Here is a 20849-nt window from a genome sequence, read left to right as displayed (position 1 = left end):
TTGAATCTCGTGAACCCCCAAATTTTTTTCTCGCTGACATAGACCCCCAGCATGCCGATATCGACCCCTGGGGTCCATATAGACCACTTTAGGAACCTCTGATCTAGAATATCTTATCTTACTGATCAGTAGAATAAATGGAACAAACAAGAATTTTAAAAAATCTTTACATTTTAATAATAATATTTGAATAATTTGTATGGTGCCATTTTTGTGCAAAATCACCTCAAGGCAATTTTGTATTTCAGAGCTGAATAACCCAAAAAATAAATGGCATTGCGAGCTAAATTAGCATTGAGTTGACATAGAAATTTCGCCAAAAAATATATGGTCAAATTTCACAACACTAAAGATCGCCGTTCGAGTGTTGTTAAGTGGGACTTACGGTTATATTTTCTGATTTATGGTTTAAGATTATCTAAAATACCACCAGGTGAACATGGATAAATTAGCAACTTCAACGTTCTCACGTAGTATCACCTCGACCAAATCAGAGGGGTAGGACGGGCCTGGCCTACGCAATGACCGGCGTGGGATTCTATCCTATTCCAGCCACCAACCGGGCACCGGGCATAGGACACCCGGCACCGGGCATAGGACACCCGGCACCAGGCGGCAGATACCCCACCAGGTATCTATCTATCTCTCCCAGGTAGATCTATCCCGGCAACTTGATGCACGTACAACCAATTAAGTTTTGACACACTCAGACACTACTCCCACGGGGAGGCTAGAGATTGTATTGTTGCGGAAGTTTAACTAGCCATGTAGTTTGGTTAATAATAACCAGGGTTTCGAGACTTACGAAACTACTACTGGCGATGCTCACATATTAAATTATATTAAGTCCAGCAAATCTTGGCTTAAGCAATTATCAACGACAAAAAACTAGTATTAAAACTACGTCATAGAAGTTACTGAAAATACCCTACCCCAAACCTTGAACCACATAAATAAATCGCTGAAAACCCTCCATCCAAAATCTAGTTCGCGTCAGCAAAGGATCTCCTAGTGAGGATCTCCTATTCTATATCACTTATTTATATTTATATCTTACATAAATATCTTCTTAAAATGCAAAAATTATTATTTTTTTTTTTTTTATAGTGAATACCTCACAAGAGTCCCAACTGCTCCCGTCTGGAGCCAGTGAGACTATGGCATCCCCAATTGGGGGATGTTGTGAGGCTGTAGGTAAGTGGGGAAGGGAAAGAGGAAGGTGGGGAAGTACCTGGCTATTCAGATCTAGTCACTAAACACGGCTAAAGCCATTTGGAGCAACGTTTCAATTCTGAATGGTGGTCTTACACCAGGGCGATACTGGTAGTATCTTCCACTCTGGAACGTGCCGCAAATATACTATATATTATTTTAATTAATTAATTGTGAAATAACACAAATCAATCAAATAAAATTTATTTGCGCACGCCGGGTTCGAACCCGCGACCTTCGGAATGGCAGTCCAATGCGTTACCACTGGACTATGCCGGCCGGCCGTTATACAGAAAGTTAAAAAAAAATCGAGTTGGAAAGACAGAAGATACTGTGGAATAATGTCAATGAAAACCAATAAATCTCGAATTAAATTTCCAGAATAAAATAATAATAAATATATCAAAAGGAGTGATTATTTATTAAATATTTATAAATAAATTAAAATTAGCAAATTACATTTACGAAAAAACAGCTTTACCAAGTGGCTTCGTTTGAGATTTCAAAAATTCGTCATATTTTGGCCAGTCAAACGGATAATTCAAAGGTACATTAAATAATTACGAAAATTACTTGAGAGCTGAAAATGATTGAGTTAATCTATAAATTCTAGTCAAAACAAACTGTACAAATTTTATTACTCCATAAATCGTGGTTCGTTTTACAAACACAGATATTTCACTATACAGTTAATATAACATTCATAACATAGTTAATATCTATCACAATGGCTTAACATTAAGACACAGTATTTGTTTACATGCGCTTTGTAATAAAAGCCTGGCGGTGTAATGCAAGGTATAAGTCCGTATATTTAGTAATGCGGCCCTCGCAACTCGCGACTCGCAATAGGCCCGTAACTATCAATGAGTCGTAACTCAGTGCAGCGGAGCCTGATTCGCAGCCCGGGGGCGGATGTTTACGTCCGATGTAAAGTCAGAGATACGTCATAATCTGTCCGCTACTGTTCAGGCCAAGTATAAATAGGCAGCCTGCGAGCTAACAACAACTAACTGACCAGCGACGATTTTAAAGGTAAATGAATTCATTGCTACAATGCAGTTATAGATATTAAAAGCTCGTTAGAATGAAGCCGTACGTTTACAAGCTCGGGAAATTCTAAAAAGAGGGCTCATTCTATTTCACCGAATTGGATGCTTGGAAATTCAAATGACGGCGGTATGTATTCAGTAGTCGCTAATAAAGAGATAGCAAGCAGTCCGCGAGGATTTTTGATATCCAGCCTGATGGAGCAGGCAGTTAGTTGTTATGGAGATGAAAAGAAAATTGTTGCATTGAAATGCGACATTAACAGATAGCAGATACTTAGATTTTTATTGCAGGATATGAAAAACACAAATTCGGTATTAATTTTCGACTTGAAAAGAACTACGTTTTCATTCGATTTACGACCCGGATTCGTATCAAAGTTTGAAAGACCAAAAACGAGGTCGCATTGTGTGCTGGCCAACTGTCAAACAATCTTTATCTCCTTCACCGTGACCAAGGCGAAGGTTCAACTGGCACTATTATTTTATTACGACCCTATTGAAGCTGCCATCTCCATTGTGATTCCTGACCCCGAATCTAGAGATCTGCGGCCGTGTTTCAACCAGTTCTAATGGAGGCAGGTCGTTTGTTGCAGCACTTGTTCAGACATCTTTCGCAGGTTGTCCATGTCGATCTTGTCGAGCTTGTAAGCTAAGCTAAACAAATAAGGCCAATGTTGATGGCGCCTTGCGATATAATGACCCAGTTCACGATGGCAGGCCATACGCCATAGTCTCATAGTCCACAGACCAATAGTCAGACACGCGACACGACGTTGTGACATTTGAACTTGATTTAAAGGCAAGGTTGATGCTGCTACAGGTAACTAGATAATGGGAAATGCAAGTCATCGGAAGACCGGAAGAATTGTCCATAATGATATTGGCAACACGAAGAATATAATATAATACCTTTGAAGAAAGGTTACAAACAAAACTTATTTATAAAATCCAGAAATGGGGGCAGCTTATACCCATTTGCGTGGTATAGTAACATTGATCTTGGGATGTTGCTAGCCTATTGAGATTCACAGAGCAAAATTTTTTTTCCGTAAAAATTTGAGTTCCGACTTTTCATGATTGACCGAACTTTATTTCCGGGAAAATTGTAACGAAATATGGAAAATTTTGGAGAAATACCCCCATCCAGCTTGCCTTCATTTAATTGCTAAAAATATCGTTTTTTTAACAGACTTCTACAAAATGCATCAGAATTGTGTCAAAATCAGAATTCACTTTTCCCGATATAAAGTGGGGCACAGGACAAATTTTAGTAGTACATTTATATTTTTAATTAAGTAATTTATTTTTTATTTGTATTGTACTCAAGCGAAACGATAGGAAACCTTCAATTTATCTAAAACATATTTTTTGGTATTCATCATGTACAACTCGTTATAAAGATTGACCAAAATAGTGATTTAGCATTAAGCTTCAACTTAACTACATATTGCCTAGCGACTAGTGAGACTACAGTGCACCCGGCAGTGTACATTGTATAATGTACATACGCCCTGACCTAGAAAAGGCCCGGGCTTGCTGGTTGGAGGCCGGTACTGTACCTTGCGCACGATTTGTGTGTTAAGCCCAATTAAATTATGCCATACATCGTTATTTCCGCGTGATCCGCAGACAAAACCCATGGGAGAAGGATGGCCGTTAGCCGTCCCGCCATCGCATCGCATCGCCATATAGCCGGTCGTTACTCAAACATTCGAAGGGAATACTCCGAATGCACAAATCATCATAATTACAACGGGGCTTAGCAAGAAAGTTTCATTCAATGATGATTTCCGGTACAGATTGGTGCAACTGAATCCACCATTCATTCAGCGAACAAATAACGCAGTGAATCCTAAAATCCTACAATTATTCATAATCCTATCAATTACCCGCAAACACCTTGATTTCATGCATCCCTCTATCAGTTTTGCCTTGCCACAAGCTTCACATGAGCACTATCAATATCTCAATTTCATTATGTATTTTTTTCTTCATTTTATTTTATTTATATTTAAATTTATCTTAATCTTTCTTTCCATCTACGTACTACTTTTTTATTCGTCGCTTATTGACTTACATCCTTTCCAATAAAAGTTTTTGAAATATTACACAGCTGATAAATAACCTTTTATGTATAGTAAACGGTTTTATACCAGTTGAATGAAATTTTAAAAAGTTTATTAGTAAAAACCTTAGATTAATGTACATTATACCTACCAAAGTGTATTAATCATAATATCTACTAAATCTCGTACAAAATAACACAGGGATATTCTTATCACCAGTGATATTTGGTGACCAGATCTAAAGAGCCAGGTACTTCCCAACCTTCCCCTCTCCCTTCAGCATCACAATAGTCTACTGGCTGCGGACAGTTAGGACTCTTGTGAGTCTTGTGCGGTATTCACATAAAAAAGCAAGCGTACGAAAAATGCACCAATAAATATGTAATCATTAATTTAATAAAAATATATCACTCGTAACTCGAAATCAATTCTTGGCTTATCGAGCTACCGCCAGATTTGTGTTGGAATTTATGTATTTCTGACTAGCGTCATCAAAGAGGCTTCATGTTTTGTTGGTCATTTATTCGTCCGTCAACGGTTTTTTGCAACAACAAGCCCCCGAACGGTTTTAATATTGATTAAATGATTTTTCCTCTCCGCGCGCTGCGAGTTTTTTTCGCATAGCGTGCCATTTATTTTCATTGGCGAGTTCATTAACTGTAATAATTTTGACTGTCACTCAGTAAGTTTACCGCATGTTAACTTCTAAGTAGAATTCGGCCATTAAAGAAATATACTTGATAAAATGTCCGCTCTTTTTTTAGATGCACTAATGAGAGCATTGACATTTTAGCAGATTAATCGTTGGATATAATGACTAGTAATACCCATTGTTTTGCGAGAGTTAAATGTTATCCCACGGTAATCCAGAAGGCAGTCACCAAATGGGAACTAGTCGGGAGAGCCTAGAGCTTTTTAGGAGATACACGAAACATGCACCGACAGATAACGGTATACTGCCACGATTAGGCAGATGGTTATTCAACTCAAATTATTCGTTATTGATCGTTTCTATCTATTCGACCGGGGACATTTATAAATTTATTATAATACTTGTAGTACGTACCTACTTACATATTATTTTATTCTGGGCACCTGAATTCTTATTCTAAAGAGTTAAAAAATGTAAACGATATAACCATTATGACATGCTACTTGATGTAGCTTAAAAAATGCAGTTTTAAATGTACTCGTACATCTGTAAGAAGCGGAACGGTGAGGTCTGCCGCCAATAAATGTTAAATACGTAACTATTTTTAGCTCGTAACATTATTCGAATAGTGCTTTGAAGTAAATAAAAATAAGATTAACCACATTGCGTGTTCCATATTACTCAATAAGAAAAGTAGCAATTATTAATTTATTTCAACAATACTCTATAAGAAAAGTATTGTTGAAATCAAAGGCAAGAGACCAGGTAGCAATTATTAATTTATTTCAACAATACTCCATAAGAAAAGTATTCTTTAAATCAAGGGCAAGAGACCAAGTAGCAATCGTTGATTTATTTTTGTTGGGGTTTGGTTAATTGTTTTAATTTAAATTAGAAACTAAACAATATTTTGAAAAATTACACTTTTCAGCGACACTCAAACTTTCCAAAATAAACCTTAATATAAATCTCAAAGTCAATATAGTGATATTGTGGAAACCAGAATCGTAACAAAAGCATGGTTAACAATTAGATTAGTGGGTCAGTTCTTTGCACTAGAATGTTTGCTTAAGAATTTGAAAGCCCTAAAACTGGATTACAATACGAACGGACCGAGGCTTTGTACACTCTTCAAGTATGGAGAAAACCGTAATAATAGCGGCAGGTAACAGGCTAACTTGGAAGTTCCAGCTAATAATATGTCAAGCAAGAAATGTGTGTTCTAGATAGTACTTACTTACTTAAATACTCGTAATAACTTTTCCAATAACACTTGCAAGCCAATAAATCGGCTTTATTAGTGCAAAATAAGCAGACTTTCCTGTAGTTAATATAATAATAATTATAGACTGGTAACGTTGCAGTCACACCTACAGCATAAAGCTTATAAGGGGCAAAGCAATTTAATTTCCCTGCATTAAGATCTAGTTTTCGCACAACTATTAATAGCTTGCGATCAAACAACTTTCTCGGTGTACCACTGAAATAGCAATTAGATATAGAGTAGCCTTTGGCGAGATCAAACAAGATCAAAAGAGATTCTCCACTCAATGTAATAAGGATTCATAATGTTATTGGTCCTTTGATTCTGTGGAGTGCACTGGGCATAAGGCCCCTAAATCACCCATTACGTATTGACGAGCAACAGCTCTGTTCGCAGAGCGACAAAAACCACCCCTCATGAATAAAAGAAAAGGCTTCGAAATAAAATGTCCGCCTCTGATCGCGGAGAGATTCTAATCGATCCAAACGACCCGAAGAACTCGAATATTGTCGCATATTTCAACCATTAACAGTGAATTTATAACAGGGCAAATCGACAAAAACTAGTCTTAGCCATTTATACCTTGCGTAATACAAACGAATTGTAATTTTACCCAATTCACTGCAGAGAAAATATTTTAAATTGAATATCACAATGTAAATAATGCGTCCAGGAACTTTGCAATAACGTGTCCGACGTATAAAGTAAAGATAAACATAAATACTCCATGCTGGGTGAAGACTTCTATAGGCTTTTTTTATTTTTTCGTTGTTATGTCAGATTTGACCGTAACACTCGGCTACAAAAAGTACATGAAAAATTGTTTTTACAGAAAAATTCCAATGCCAAAACTAATGAAGATACAACAACGCTAATCGAACACCACCACCGCCGCACAGTGGGCTGAAAATCGCCTTTCATAGACATAGAGACTTGAATTTTCAAGGGTATTTTTTTTGCTAGAAATGGATTCTGCTGATCATTACTATGCTATAAAATGTCGTACGAAGCAATTGCGTGTACAAATGAAGGAGTTATAATTTTTAAAGAAAAATTTGTATGGCGCTGACATTAAAAATGAGGCTATCTCTGGAATCATAAGGTTGGCCGTTCTATCTTTACACACAGATAATACTACTATTTATTTGTATTTTTTTGACATACTTCATATTGTGGCGCAAGGTGCGATTATTTTTTTAAAAATCCTAAAGTAGAAAAAAAATCTTTTTTTTGTTGATGAATCATTTTAATGTTTAAATGCTTTACATATGAGTATGCTTTGTCTAGTTTACAATATTTTATTTACACTGCAAGCCAAAACACTGTGCACAGTGGGCTGAAAATCGCCTTTCATAGACATAGAGACTTGAATTTTCAAGTGTATTTTTTTTGGCTAGAAATGGATTCTGCTGATCATTAATATGCTATAAAATTTTGTATGAAGGAATTGCGTGTACAAATGAAGGAGTCATCATTTTTTTAAGAAAAATTTGTATGGAACTGACATTAAAAATGAGGCTATCTCTGGAATCATAAGGTTGACCATTATATCCTTACACACAAATATACTACTATTTATTTGTATTTTTTTGACATACTTTGTACTGTGGCGAAACTTGTGATTTTTTTTTTAAAAATCCTCAAAGTTGAAAAAAATACTTTTTTATGTTGAAGATTCATTTTAATGCTTAAATGCTTTACATATGAGTATGCTTTGTCTAGTTTACAATATTTTATTTACACTGCAAGCCTAAAAGCATTTAAGCATTAAAATGAATCATCAACATTAAAAAGGGTTTTTTTCAACTTTGAGGATTTTTAAAAAAATAATCGCACCTTGCGCCACAATATGAAGTATGTCAAAAAAATACAAATAAATAGTAGTATTATCTGTGTGTAAAGATAGAACGGCCAACCTTATGATTCCAGAGATAGCCTCATTTTTAATGTCAGCGCCATACAAATTTTTCTTAAAAAAATTATAACTCCTTCATTTGTACACGCAATTGCTTCGTACGACATTTTATAGCATAGTAATGATCAGCAGAATCCATTTCTAGCAACAAAAAAAACCCTTGAAAATTCAAGTCTCTATGTCTATGAAAGGCGATTTTCAGCCCACTGTGCGCCGGTCCAGAGTGAACGATTTTACCACTATATCTCTATCAACTCACTTCATGAGTTATTCCAATTGCTTATATTTTATTTAAATTGTTATTATACGTACAATTCGTAACTTTCAGATAGTATGTAATACCCACTTTAGAATAAGTTAAGGCATTGCAAATAAAAATCAAGCTACGTACTTCTTGTAACGAACCGACACAATTTGACGACGATTAAGATTGTCGTAGAAAGGCGGGAGAAGACAACAACCCTCATAATCCGATTACAACTTTCTTTTCGGCTTTTCCGTGGGTGGACCTCGGATCGAGATTCTACTGTACGGAGGCAGGACGAAAACCCGTTTCAACTTAGGCAGTGAAAGCGAAATGGCAAGTACACAATATCTCAAGTCCGTGAGTGAGGCTGTCTGGTCTGGGAAGGTCCAAAAATCCACGGGGCAAAAAATCTGCGTAGAACGTCCCACGCCAGAAGGGGGGTATAAATAAGCGCAAATATTCAGGAATGCGGAGTAATTGTGCTACGCCAAATGGTCAGGAAAACGAAATAGCAGAGGCAGGTTAAGACAATTTGGAAATTGCACGAATGGGACAATTATTGCGTTGAATAATAACCAATAATTTTTTCGTGTTCATTTTCAAAATAGGCAAATTGGATGGATTGTAAATACTGTAAATGCTATATCACCCACGGCGCGAAAAATATCTTGACATTAATCAATATTTTCCAGTACTGGCGCTCTTTGCATGCTTTTTTATCGGATTTTTTTTGTTATTATGAGAGACTGTTTATTGTCATCTACGCTAGGAGTTCACCTATGTTGTGGAGGAAAAATTTCAAAGGTGCAATGATTCAGTATGTACAGTGGGAGATTTATTAATTTAAAAATAAACAGTATAAAAGCATTGAATTTAGAAGTTTAAAAAACTATATTCAGTGGATAAAACGACAATTGGACAAATTGGATGCAAGCCAGTGCTAAACAAATAAATAATCTGAACCGGTCGGCGTTAATAAAAAAAACTATATAGTGGTTTACACAAATTTCTATTATTTTATTTTATTAATCTTAATTTACTCAAACATTAAGACGATAAGGATTTTGGGAGGGTTTTGTCGAATTCTTACTTCAAAAACCCATTTAAATTTTCATTAATCAATGTCTACTTTAATTTTACAATGTAAGATTAGTTTACGTTTTATTATTATTATTATAATTCAGTTGGTACAAATTTTTGATTCTGCTATAAAAGATGCAGCTTTTGGTACGTCCTTGATGTAACAGAATCGAGTGTTTTCGTGGTATTTTAATCGCCTGATTCAATGCTGTTAATGATTCTACAAAATTAATATGGTATTAAAAACGCGGGCCATATCAAATAATTAACGAGGTAAACAAAAGCATGGGAACCGGGCAATCTCTCAAGGATTTCTTTATTGACCGAGACGATGATTTGCTGGTCACTTAACACGCACTGTGCCAACAATCATATCAAACACTAATACACTACATCACTCGTGATCAAGCGTACGAATTATTATTAAATACGTTGTTCTCTTCTATTCTAATGCGATAAATCCCTTGAAAAACACTCGCAACCGGATATAACGAACTTATTATAAGAATAATTATTATGAGATTATAGAGGTCAAACGGTAACAGTGGGTTCTTTTTCTCAATATTTGGTTTTCCCTTTTCATTATTACCTATTTACATGTTTTGTAAGAATGAACACAGAAAAAATTATTAATCGCAGTTTACTATCATCTCTAATTATAAAATGAATCATCTATATCAGGGCTTCCCAAACTTTTTTCAACTGTGACGCCCTTGGGAAGTTGCCATATTTTTTGCGACGCCCCCCCCCCCCCCCCCCCCCCCCCCCCCCCCCGGTGACTAAAAATCTAAGCCCCCCGCCACTCATTTGTACCAAGCGTAGTATTTTGAAGCCCCCCCCCCCCTGAACGGGTCACGTAGTATGGGTACGTTAACTAATAACAATTTGTCAGAAAAACTCCAAATAGTATCTAAATTTTTTATTAGAAAATAAAGAACACAACATAAAAACAAAAATGGAAGCAAACAAAAAAGATAAAAAAGCATTTTTTTTCTTTGGTATTAATGAGAAGGATGTGCTTGCTTTTCTGAGCATAGTTTCTCAAAACGAGGTTGAAGTTTCGAAATCGCCACTCTCGTCTCTGCCTCTATTATCTTAATCTCTTATTCTTAATTACTGCAACTGCAGAGAAACCTGTCTCACACAAGTATGATGTCGCAAACGGTAATAAAACCCTTAACGCTGCAGTGCTGATGGAACGATATTCTCGCTATAAAGATTGCCTCACGACGCCCCTGGGATGATCCCGCGGCGCCCCGGGGCGTCGCGACTCACAGTTAGGGAAGCCCTGATCTATATTATTAATAATCTGTTATTATTTACGTTATATTAATTGGACTATTTGTTACGTCAAAGCTTAACCTTTGCTGCTTACTTAATATTTTATTAACCATTAGTGAATTGTTTTCCTTTTACAAACATTATTACTGATTTATTTTTGTGGTATTAGAGCCGTGTTGCGCTTCCTCCTCCTTTAGCCAAGGTTTCAGACAGCATTACAGTTTCCATCATCAGGGTAGATGTGGCAGATGTATTATTATCGTACATACATATCGTATTGTAAAAAAAAATATTTTACATTGAGCGGGAAAATTTCCCCGTCTTCCTGCGTCAACTGTGGGTAGAAAATAATCGAGTCAATTGGTCTCTTGTCTCACTGCTACGCTGACGATCAGCAAGTGTATTTTTACTGCGCTCCAAACGAAATCAATAGTCTCAAGATCCGTATAGCTGAATGTCTAGAAGCAATAACTCGTTGGATATCTTCAGAGTTTCACTGTTTGCAGACAGTGCCCATTTGTTCACCCCACGATCGGGAGCAAGTTCATTCAATATCTATGATCTCCAACTTATTATAATATACTGTGCCTCTCACCTGCATCTTGAGCCTTCTCTTCTCAAGGTCCTGCCGCCTCTTCTCGAGCTCGCCGCGCCGCTTGAGCAGCCTCCTTGTGGCGTCGTCCTCGCCTGTCTCCTCCTCCACGCAGGCCGCCCAGTCCACCACGGGGGATACGGGGCAGATGCCCGGCAGGGACCCATCATCCTCTTCGCCCTCGCCCTCGCCCTCGCCCTCGCTCAGGCTCGCCTCCATGATGTCCGACTCGCCGCTGGACTGCACGGCCAAACAAACAAACAGTAACTTGTCAACATTGAAGACATTTTGATGAAGGACATTATACCAAACACTCTAGAATATTAATAATACGTCCAACGTTAAAAATAATATTTTTGTCACTAGCGGAATCTACTATCAGATTCGGAATAACGTCTTGGGGAAACTCGTGCAAGACAAATATAGGTCACATTCAAACGATCCAAAATTCCGAGATTTAAGCTTTTGGTAAGCAAAAGTATGTATTCACAAAGGAGAGATATAAAACTAATTTTTCGAAGAAATGTTCTTCTAACTCTAACCGGTTTTTACTTTGTGATGGCATTATTTATTTTAAGGAGGTAGGTATTATAGTGATTTGTTTTTTGGGGTATTATGCCGTGTTGCGCTACCTCCTGCTGTAGTCACCGTTTCGGAGAGCATTATATTATCCATCATCAGGGCAAATGTGTAACCGAAGATTGTGGTGAAGTGTGTTCTTTCGTATGTAGATGTGATACCATGTTGCTAACTCAAAACCTCTAAGAGCTGGTATTACAGTATAATTCCGGTTCTTGGTTACACCATGCAAAATACAATCATATAATCATATTAAGAACAAAATACAATCATATAAGGAGAGACCAAACCTCGCCAACAACTATTAATATAAAATCGTTTGAAATTCGTCACAAACCCAAAAAATATTCGCAAAGCAAAAAAGCTCTCGACGGTAAATTAACATGTACCATGTCATCATTTCCATTGAAATAAACTCATACCCGGCCATAAATTAATTACAATGTATTATTATTGAGAATACACAATAATGCAGGGCAAAACATTCTACATTCTGCATTCCACGTTCGATACATTGACGCAGACGGGCAGGTCAGAAACCATGACAGAACTGCGAAGTCGTAAACATGCAGCAGTTTGGTGGGATCGCAACGGCTAGCCCGACCGCAACGGCTTTTTAAAAAGATATGCCTTAGCCGTGCTGTGCGGAATTTACTGTACCCTGGACAGCGCGCGGCGGTGCCGGGCCTGAGTTCTCGCACGGGGCTTTATTGGTTTACCAGTTCGGGGCGAAGGTTTCCAGCGCGACGGCTATCCCGCTGCCCGTTACCCGCTGCCCGTTACCCGATCCCCGCCGAGCGCTAAGGGAGTTAGTACGAGGCTAAGGTGGACGCAATCAATTATCGTGCTAAACATCTGAGATGAGTTTGCACGGGGTAAAATCATGGATTGTCTTTCGGAGAACAGCTCAGTCAAGTTTTGTTTGATTGACGAACTTGCTAAAGGGAGCGTTACAGCATAATTTCGCAATCGGAAAATTAAGATAATGGGACAAAAGCGTTGGTCGGATTGATTGGACGTTTTATTCATTCTGCATATTCTATTCACTTCAACGAAATACATATACATTAAATACAAACCTAAAATAAATAAATAACATTCACGCAATAACAATTACTCTACAGTACTAGCAAAACCTAAGTCTCTACACAGACTATAGATCCCCCTCCTCCCCACAGCAAAAAAGCTTCGTTTTCTCAAAATAATGTTTTATGTGGACATAATATCTGTGTTCAAATCCGTTGACATATAAATGAAAAGAGACTCACGTTGACGCGTTCCCTGCCGCCGGGCGCGGGCTGGGCTTGCACGACGCTCACGTACTCGGGCACGCCAGTCGCGCCCAGGCGGCTGGCCAGCGCCGGAGGGTCCGTGCCGCACAGGAACTGCGTGCCGAGGAAGAGCAGGGCACGCGCGCGCACGGCCAGGTGGGCCGCCTCGGGCTCCAGCGCGCGCGGCGCGCACCAGCGCCCCGGCACGCCGTACATGAGCGGCGTGAAGCCAGACAGCTGCGTATCCTCCGGCAGACGGACCATCTCGTGATCTGCATAAACACACAATAAAATACTGAAACGATAGTCGCTAATAACAATATTGTCCGATTAAGAGATGCTACTCGTAGCAATCGACGGAGTGCTGGTACCAACTATGTATGGCAGTGGGCAGAAAAAGGATCAAAGTTCACCAAATGCTGTAGAAATTGTTAATTAATAAAATTATTCCAATTTGAATTATTTAATAACAATATTGCCTACTTCCATGCACTGTCTCGAATTTGCCGTCTGTAATACTATTTCTGGTGACTATACGAGTACATCTACACAAACAATCTCGCGAATTTGCCGTCTGTAATACTATTTCTGGTGACTATACGAGTACATCTACACAAACAATCTCGCGAATTTGCCGTCTGTAATACTATTTCTGGTGACTATACGAGTACATCTACACAAACAATCTCGCATATTTTGAAAAGTATGTTAGCAATCTACACGTCATGGAGAATTGAATTGAAATAAGAATGGTTGTTATTTACTCTATTATTATTTTCTTTTTACATCATGTATAATTATTTATGTTTTAAGTAGCTTATCTCTCTTCATACTGGTATTTTTATGTATATCTTGCTATTTATAATTATCGTTAACATCTCTACATGGTGAAAAACAATTATAAATTGTGCATTTTATGATATTTTTAAGTGTATTATGAACATTTACGCCATTCACAATGTTAATCTTAAAACTTTATAATGTAAATATTTCAAACAAAAAATAAAAACGAGATACCAGAGAAGACAAAATTTAAATTTTAAGAAATTTTTATATTCTCGTTTCTCTTACTTATAAGAGGGCGTCAAATATTTTTGAACCGATAGATAAAATGTTACAAAAATTCGATAACGTATCTTACTTCCTAACTTATTTTTTTTAATGATAAAAAAAAATTCCCTTTTTCAGTCACAAGCTCACACTCATCGCTATAATACAATATATTTATAATGTACGAATTCCTTTATTCCCATATCTGCAAAAGAACTTTACAACATTTCTTCGCAGAACTCTAGCGAGGTTTAATTACAATATTTTACATTCTAATGGAAATACTAAAAACGTATAATAGTAAGCCTTGGAAATACTCGCATAATAATAAATCTTTTAAATACTGACGGTAGCGAATTTACGTCTCATTTATGGTCGGAATGCTCCACGGACATGCAAAACATTAGCGTTTAATTAGTGGAAATATAAACCTTAAATCCGTAACTAATACCGTGTATAGGTAGCTGTGAACAAATACATATATTTTTAATGCGTTACCTTTGCTAGAGTCATTACGGGAGAGCATTAATAATGAGAAATCTCAAATAACGGTTTAAGTTATTATTTAAAATAAAAAATACGGATATTGTTAAATAATTTCAAAGCCAATGTCCATAAAACATGGACAATAATTACACGCGCATTCCTCAAGAGCCAAGTTTAACGCCGAAGATATTTCACAACGACGTGTAATTTGTTAGAAAGCATCGTATATCGTACGCAGCTCTCGGGCTGATATCGAACCCGGGACAGCACAGTCCAGCGGGGAAGATAGAATAGATCGCACACTCCACACTCAGTCCAGTCTGCAATCGTTTCGTCTAACACCGCACCTACACTACACCTACCATGTAACGCGGTGATTGGAATGCCCGAAATGTAGCGGCCCTAGCGGATAGCGGATACCTCGCGCCCTAGGGCTATTTTTTATGCAACGTTTAATGACTCTTCGTATATTGGATTGTTTATGGGTGACTGGCCGGACTGCGTTATGACACAGAAACCGCAAGAGCATATCATATACAGACTTACAGACATGCATCCAATATGAGCCAAGTGCTGGATGGGCAAACAAAACATTACCCTGACCGCCGCGCGCCGTGAGGGCAGATAGCCCTTCAACCAACCACACATTATCGTAAAAAGCATTGTAAATTTTCAAATTACTTACGTGTGGAAAGCATAATATAATGCTCTAATATTAAGAAGCGTTTGATATCCGTAAGCGTGTTGTTTTCTCTAACTTTCAACATTCCTAGAGAGAGCATTTGAAAAAAATAATCCCGTATCCACTAAAATGAAAATAAAAAAGAATATTTAGCATTCCCAAAGATTTACGTCAGCCTGCTCGTAGATGATTTTTGCGAATTCATTTTGCGCGGTCGTGTTACATCAATTTTACAATTTGCATTTCGTGCACCAAAACAAACACGGGTGAGACCTTGAATCATATTTATATGGTAAGCAGTCGAACAGCCCGTTATTTGAACATACAATCGATCGACTTGCTCAAACAATTATTACCATGAACCGATGATCGCATGAGCACTTTAACATCCCGTCCGAGGAACATATTGAAAAGGTTCTCGGAAAACCGACTAGCAGGAAATGCAACAGCGTAACCTCTGAACCGAGCATACAGGTTAGACGTTAGACCACTTGTTTACATTTACTTTATAATCTGGGTGAAACTGAGCATAACGTGATTTAAAACAGTTAAGTATTGGCGGTATATATTTTGGAGTTGAGATGTTGAACAGAGTAAAATAACATTTATCGATACAATAGAATACTCGTTGGCTCTCACGTGTTGCATGAAAACAGTACGGAGGTATCAAAACAGATGCCCCGTTTAAGATGACTCGGTGCATTTAAAACAATATGGCCGCACTGCCGCAGCAACCCATAAATAACTTCAGATAGAAGATGGAAAATGGCACAATACACGACTGCCGCGGCTGCGGTCAACCTCCAACAACCAACCACCACTAACACTACAGAGCCGAGCATTGTAGTTGTAGCGTAGTCAACAAAACATCATTCCTACCAGGAGAATCATGACACCATCAGGAGTCAGCTTTGAGGCTAAAATAATTATAAAAGAACGTGCTTTCAGCACAGTATTTGCAAATGAGAACGTGGCATGTAAATGCGAAAATCCCATAAATATATCAATGAACCGAGTGTCATGAAGGATGCATGGAGAATTCAAATTTAAGATTTAATCATTTTACAGAGGCAGCTTCATACTTTAAAATTGATTCATTGAGTGTAAGAATGCATCACGTAGACGAATTATACCTGCATATATTGGTTAACAATAATATTATTCAACGCCCGGGGTTGCTAAATAAGTTTCAATTTAATGTAGGTACCTGCGCGCTCCACACGCTCTTCTGCCCGATTCAAAGTGGATAAATTTAAAACAAAAATTATTGCTTGAACGGACTATGTAATAATTACAATAATATGGTATCAAAACTGGACATCTTCAATTGCGAGCTGAGTAAAACATAAAAAAATTATGTTTTTCTGATATTTCATAACTTTTCTAACGTTTACATAATTTATTTGTTTTATCTCCCCTGTCGTCTTACTATATTATAAAATTATGGTTTGTGTCTTATTTTATATTGTGTACATTTCGTATAAGGAGGAAATTTATACTTGGTTGTATTTTTGATATACTGTAAAAAATATATAAAATTCAACTGTTGATTTTCAAAAGATTAATAAATAAAGTAAGTAGAACGCCAAGGGTAAAAGGGTTTCCTGAGCAGGTCATAAAGTTTATTACGAAAACCTTTCGAGTACTCTCGCCAAGTTTAAAATATTGCTTTATTTTTTATAACAGATCGACAAAGGTTCAGGGTATCTGTCGCAAAATCCGGTTCAAAAGAATTAGAGGCATAAATCAATCGTGAGCTCATCGCATTTTGATAAAAGGAGATTAAAAAATATGTTTTTCAGCACACGAGAGACGAACATGGGAGCAATATGAAAATATGTATAGGTTTAGGTACAGAAGTAAAGAAACAAAGGAGCCTGTTCTCGGCTCGTGATGGGACTCACCTTTTACAGGGGTCACTGGGTGCGCAATATCTATATGCAGGAATAATAGGCGGTCATATTAACTGTCAGGTGAGCTCAACCATTCAGTCGTCCCCGTTTTCAAACGTTCAATATGTACACTTACATTTATTCAATTGCATTAACGCCTTTCGGCATTTACCTAGTATTACTTGTAGCATAACAAGACAAAAATTATAATATGAGAAATGAGAGTTGCGCAGGTAATAAAGAGCCTTAAGAGCATGTACAACAACAAAGGATTAATAAATAAATAGAAATTAAGAACAGGTGTAAATAAAAAGGCAAACAATGAGATCCTATTTAAGTAACACAATTCGTAAATTAATAAAAATATATGTAACTAACTAAACATGGTAAACGCTTACAGGAGGTTGCTATTTAAAGCATTTTGTTAGTTTACTAACATTTGGCACCCTCTAATTTTTTACAGGAAGTCATCAATATCATTAAATAGAAAAAAAACATTGAAATTTTAAAATTTTTATCAAAGACAAAGAGTTAAGAATTTCGTTTAAATGTCAGTCGTATCAAACATTATTTACCGTTGGTTACCCTCGTAGCAAGCCAGAAATATGAAGTATGAACAAAATTACGACAAAGTGCAAACATAATATAATATTGAATGTGTTATTCATTAAATATCTGTCGTCATTTCGATGATGAACGTTGAAAAGTAATTGAAAAGGCAGATATCGGGCCCCTGCTGTGCTGGAAAAACTGCTGTGCGGATTCTTCATGCAAAACTTCATTTTAGATTTCAGGCCTAAATACCTAACAAAACTTTTTTTTAACCAAAATTTTGATAGCAAATATCATTAAAGAATTCGTTTTTTAATGTCTTCAAAGACAACGTTGGAAATTTTTGGGAGTTAATAGTAGATAATTATTAAAAAATAATCTTGTCCTACCAACTTTGTTAAAAATTTATTTATTTATAAAATACATGATAATACATTACATTTCTTTATACATGATACATTAAATCACCATATTAAGCGACTACCTGTTTCATGGTGACCAATGGAAATATAGTTATGTTAGGTCTAGTGTGAACATATGAACTAAATATATAAACGTGTTGAAAATAGGAAGGATTGCAGTATAATGAAATATAAGATAAAAATTATAAAAATGTGTTTTTTGGGTTAAAATAGAAATTTCTATACAACAAATTCGTGTCATATCATATTTACATAGTGGGCACGGAAAATTTTGTATAATTGTTATACTAACAAGTTATTACCAAAGTTGCCTCTAAAATATTAAAAATCTAAATCTTAAATAGCCTATAAATTAAAACACAAATAAATAATATAGCTCCCCTCTATATTAGATATTTGCTACACATTTTGATTTTTTTTAAATCAACCCGAAAAAAAATTGTACTAATACATCTATTTTTATTATGTAGTGAAACAGTTTGGACTTTCCGCCAGGGTCCTACGCATTGAACGGCGGGACCTCGTTGCGCCATCATTTCATCCAATATTAATACGGTGAAAAAATGTTTTAAAATTTTGTAAACTGAGTATTGAACCTTCCTCCCCAGGGACTGGAGTCAACCACGCTAACAACTGAGCCAAATCCCAATTGAGTAGGACCGACATTAATTTCGTATATTAACTGCTCTAATGTCATCCAATTTCAGAGAAATTGCCACCGTAGAATGCTATCATCGACAAAGAGTGTATCTGCCGAGTTTCACCTCGATCGGATGTCGGGAACTGTATTTCCACATCCAAAATTTGAATTCATTCACGAAAACAAAATAGAAATTCAAATAGATGTATTAAAAATATATCAGTTTGGTTGAGTATTTTGACGTCAAATCCAAAATGAAGGGCTTTTATGCTGCTATTTAAACTTTTCTGCAATGTAACCAATTTATGTAATTATGTACCGTTCAAATTGTATCTTATGAGTGTATAAATGTTGTATCTATGTCCCTGCTGACAAACTACATAAGTAGTTTAGCGGGTTTAAATGACAATAGATAAAAAAATAAAAAAAGTTTATTTGAAAAAGGCAATGGATAGACTAAAGCTCAAAGTGGTTACAGAACTGGTGGTGATGAACAAATAAAGCATCAGGGTTTGCTACAGCTTCCTAGTATTATAATAGTAGATCCACAGGGCACGGTCCGATCGGCGAGCAGTCTGGAGCCCATTTAATATCTGCTGATAGTTTCGGCCTACTTGGAGCGGTCCCACCACACGCCAATCAGAGAATTCCTGATATCGGTACAAAGTTCAGAGTGTCGGTGTGACTAGGACCGTACTGCCGGCATTCTCCCACGCGAATATCGCGATGATAGACAAACGGTATCGTCACAATTAACACGAAGTATTACAGTGGTCGCACTTCGCCAGGGAAATACGACGTCGCGAATAACGCGGAAGATACAATCTGCGACGGGACATTTTAGCGGAGGGAAGACTTGACCGTCTCGGACTTTGATGGTTACCGAACGCTTTATAGACTAAGACTTTAGATGCAGAGGAGATAGTGCTCCGTACATAGGATATGATCATGGAGCCATTTTCACGAACTCTTCAGACTGGGGTGATTCAGATTGAGGCGGAGGACACCGAAAGGCAATCAGATAATCACCCATCGATATAATGATTGAAGATACTCACTTTTGTAAAACATAATGTAAAAGATCGGGGGCCCAATACAGGTTTCATGGAATCGCATATGCCAAAGGACCTAATACGGCAAGACAAATTTAATATTATTTAACCCCTTGCTTGGATAAAAAAAATAATTTCTTTGATGCAGTTCTCACTTTAGTGAGTAAAATTTTTAATTATCAATTATTATTGTAAGGAGGAGTGTCTTTATGTGTGTTTGGTTTTTATACAAGTCTACAGTTTTATTCCGAGACTGATGAAATGTTGCGTACTTGACCATCAAAAGAAGATGAAGTTCACTATATAGTGATATATATATAGTTATTTATATACAGGGTGTATCGGCACGTACCCGACAAACTTTAACCAGCTATTCCTTAGCATATTTGGAGTAAAAAATCTTATGTGCACTTTGCTGTCCGGTAACGTTTTTTTTTAATAAAAAAATTATTATTCATATTTTCACCACATGTCACCACTGTTTTATCCTTTGTCAAAGTTTGAAAACCCATCTGGCAAATATTTTATTCGAATTCCGTTGAATAATGCACGTGTGTACCTATATTGGCGCACTTTTACAAGCACAGCGAAATGGCACGGCACCATTCGTCTCATTTTTAACTATTATTATTTAGTGTGTGCGAAAGAGCGAAGACGCTTTTTGACATACTTGCTTATAACAGCTGTTGAACACGAAACGCAATGCCAATGACAGTGATGTAGTGTGGAAATTTTATTTTTTTTTGTTTTTAATTGAAAAAAAATGCTACCGGACAGCAAAGTGCCCATAACATTTTTTACTCCAAATGTGCTAAGGAATAGCTGGTTAAAGTTTGTCGGGTTAGTGCCGATACACCCTGTA

General features: G+C 36.9%; 1 protein-coding gene across 4 annotated transcripts in view; it reads right to left on the bottom strand.

Annotated features, from left to right (window-relative positions):
- Positions 1-20849, bottom strand: part of Smg6 (Smg6 nonsense mediated mRNA decay factor) — a 245437-nt gene that overhangs the window by 71766 nt on the left and 152822 nt on the right. For all 4 annotated transcript variants that reach the window (XM_089634886.1, XM_089634889.1, XM_089634888.1 and 1 more), the window contains 2 exons: positions 13209-13483; positions 11365-11601 (listed from right to left, as the gene is read on the bottom strand). In XM_089634886.1, coding sequence (XP_089491012.1) covers positions 11365-11601; positions 13209-13483 — 512 coding nt within the window. The remainder of the gene's footprint in view (positions 1-11364; positions 11602-13208; positions 13484-20849) is intronic.

The sequence above is a fragment of the Hesperophylax consimilis genome, chromosome 8, assembly GCF_061612785.1.
Source record: "Hesperophylax consimilis isolate HC1 chromosome 8, BYU_Hcon_1.0, whole genome shotgun sequence".
NCBI classification, from domain to species: Eukaryota; Metazoa; Arthropoda; class Insecta; order Trichoptera; family Limnephilidae; genus Hesperophylax; species Hesperophylax consimilis.
The sequence above is the reverse complement of the archived record's forward strand: the minus strand, read 5'-3'. Positions and strand labels throughout refer to the sequence as shown.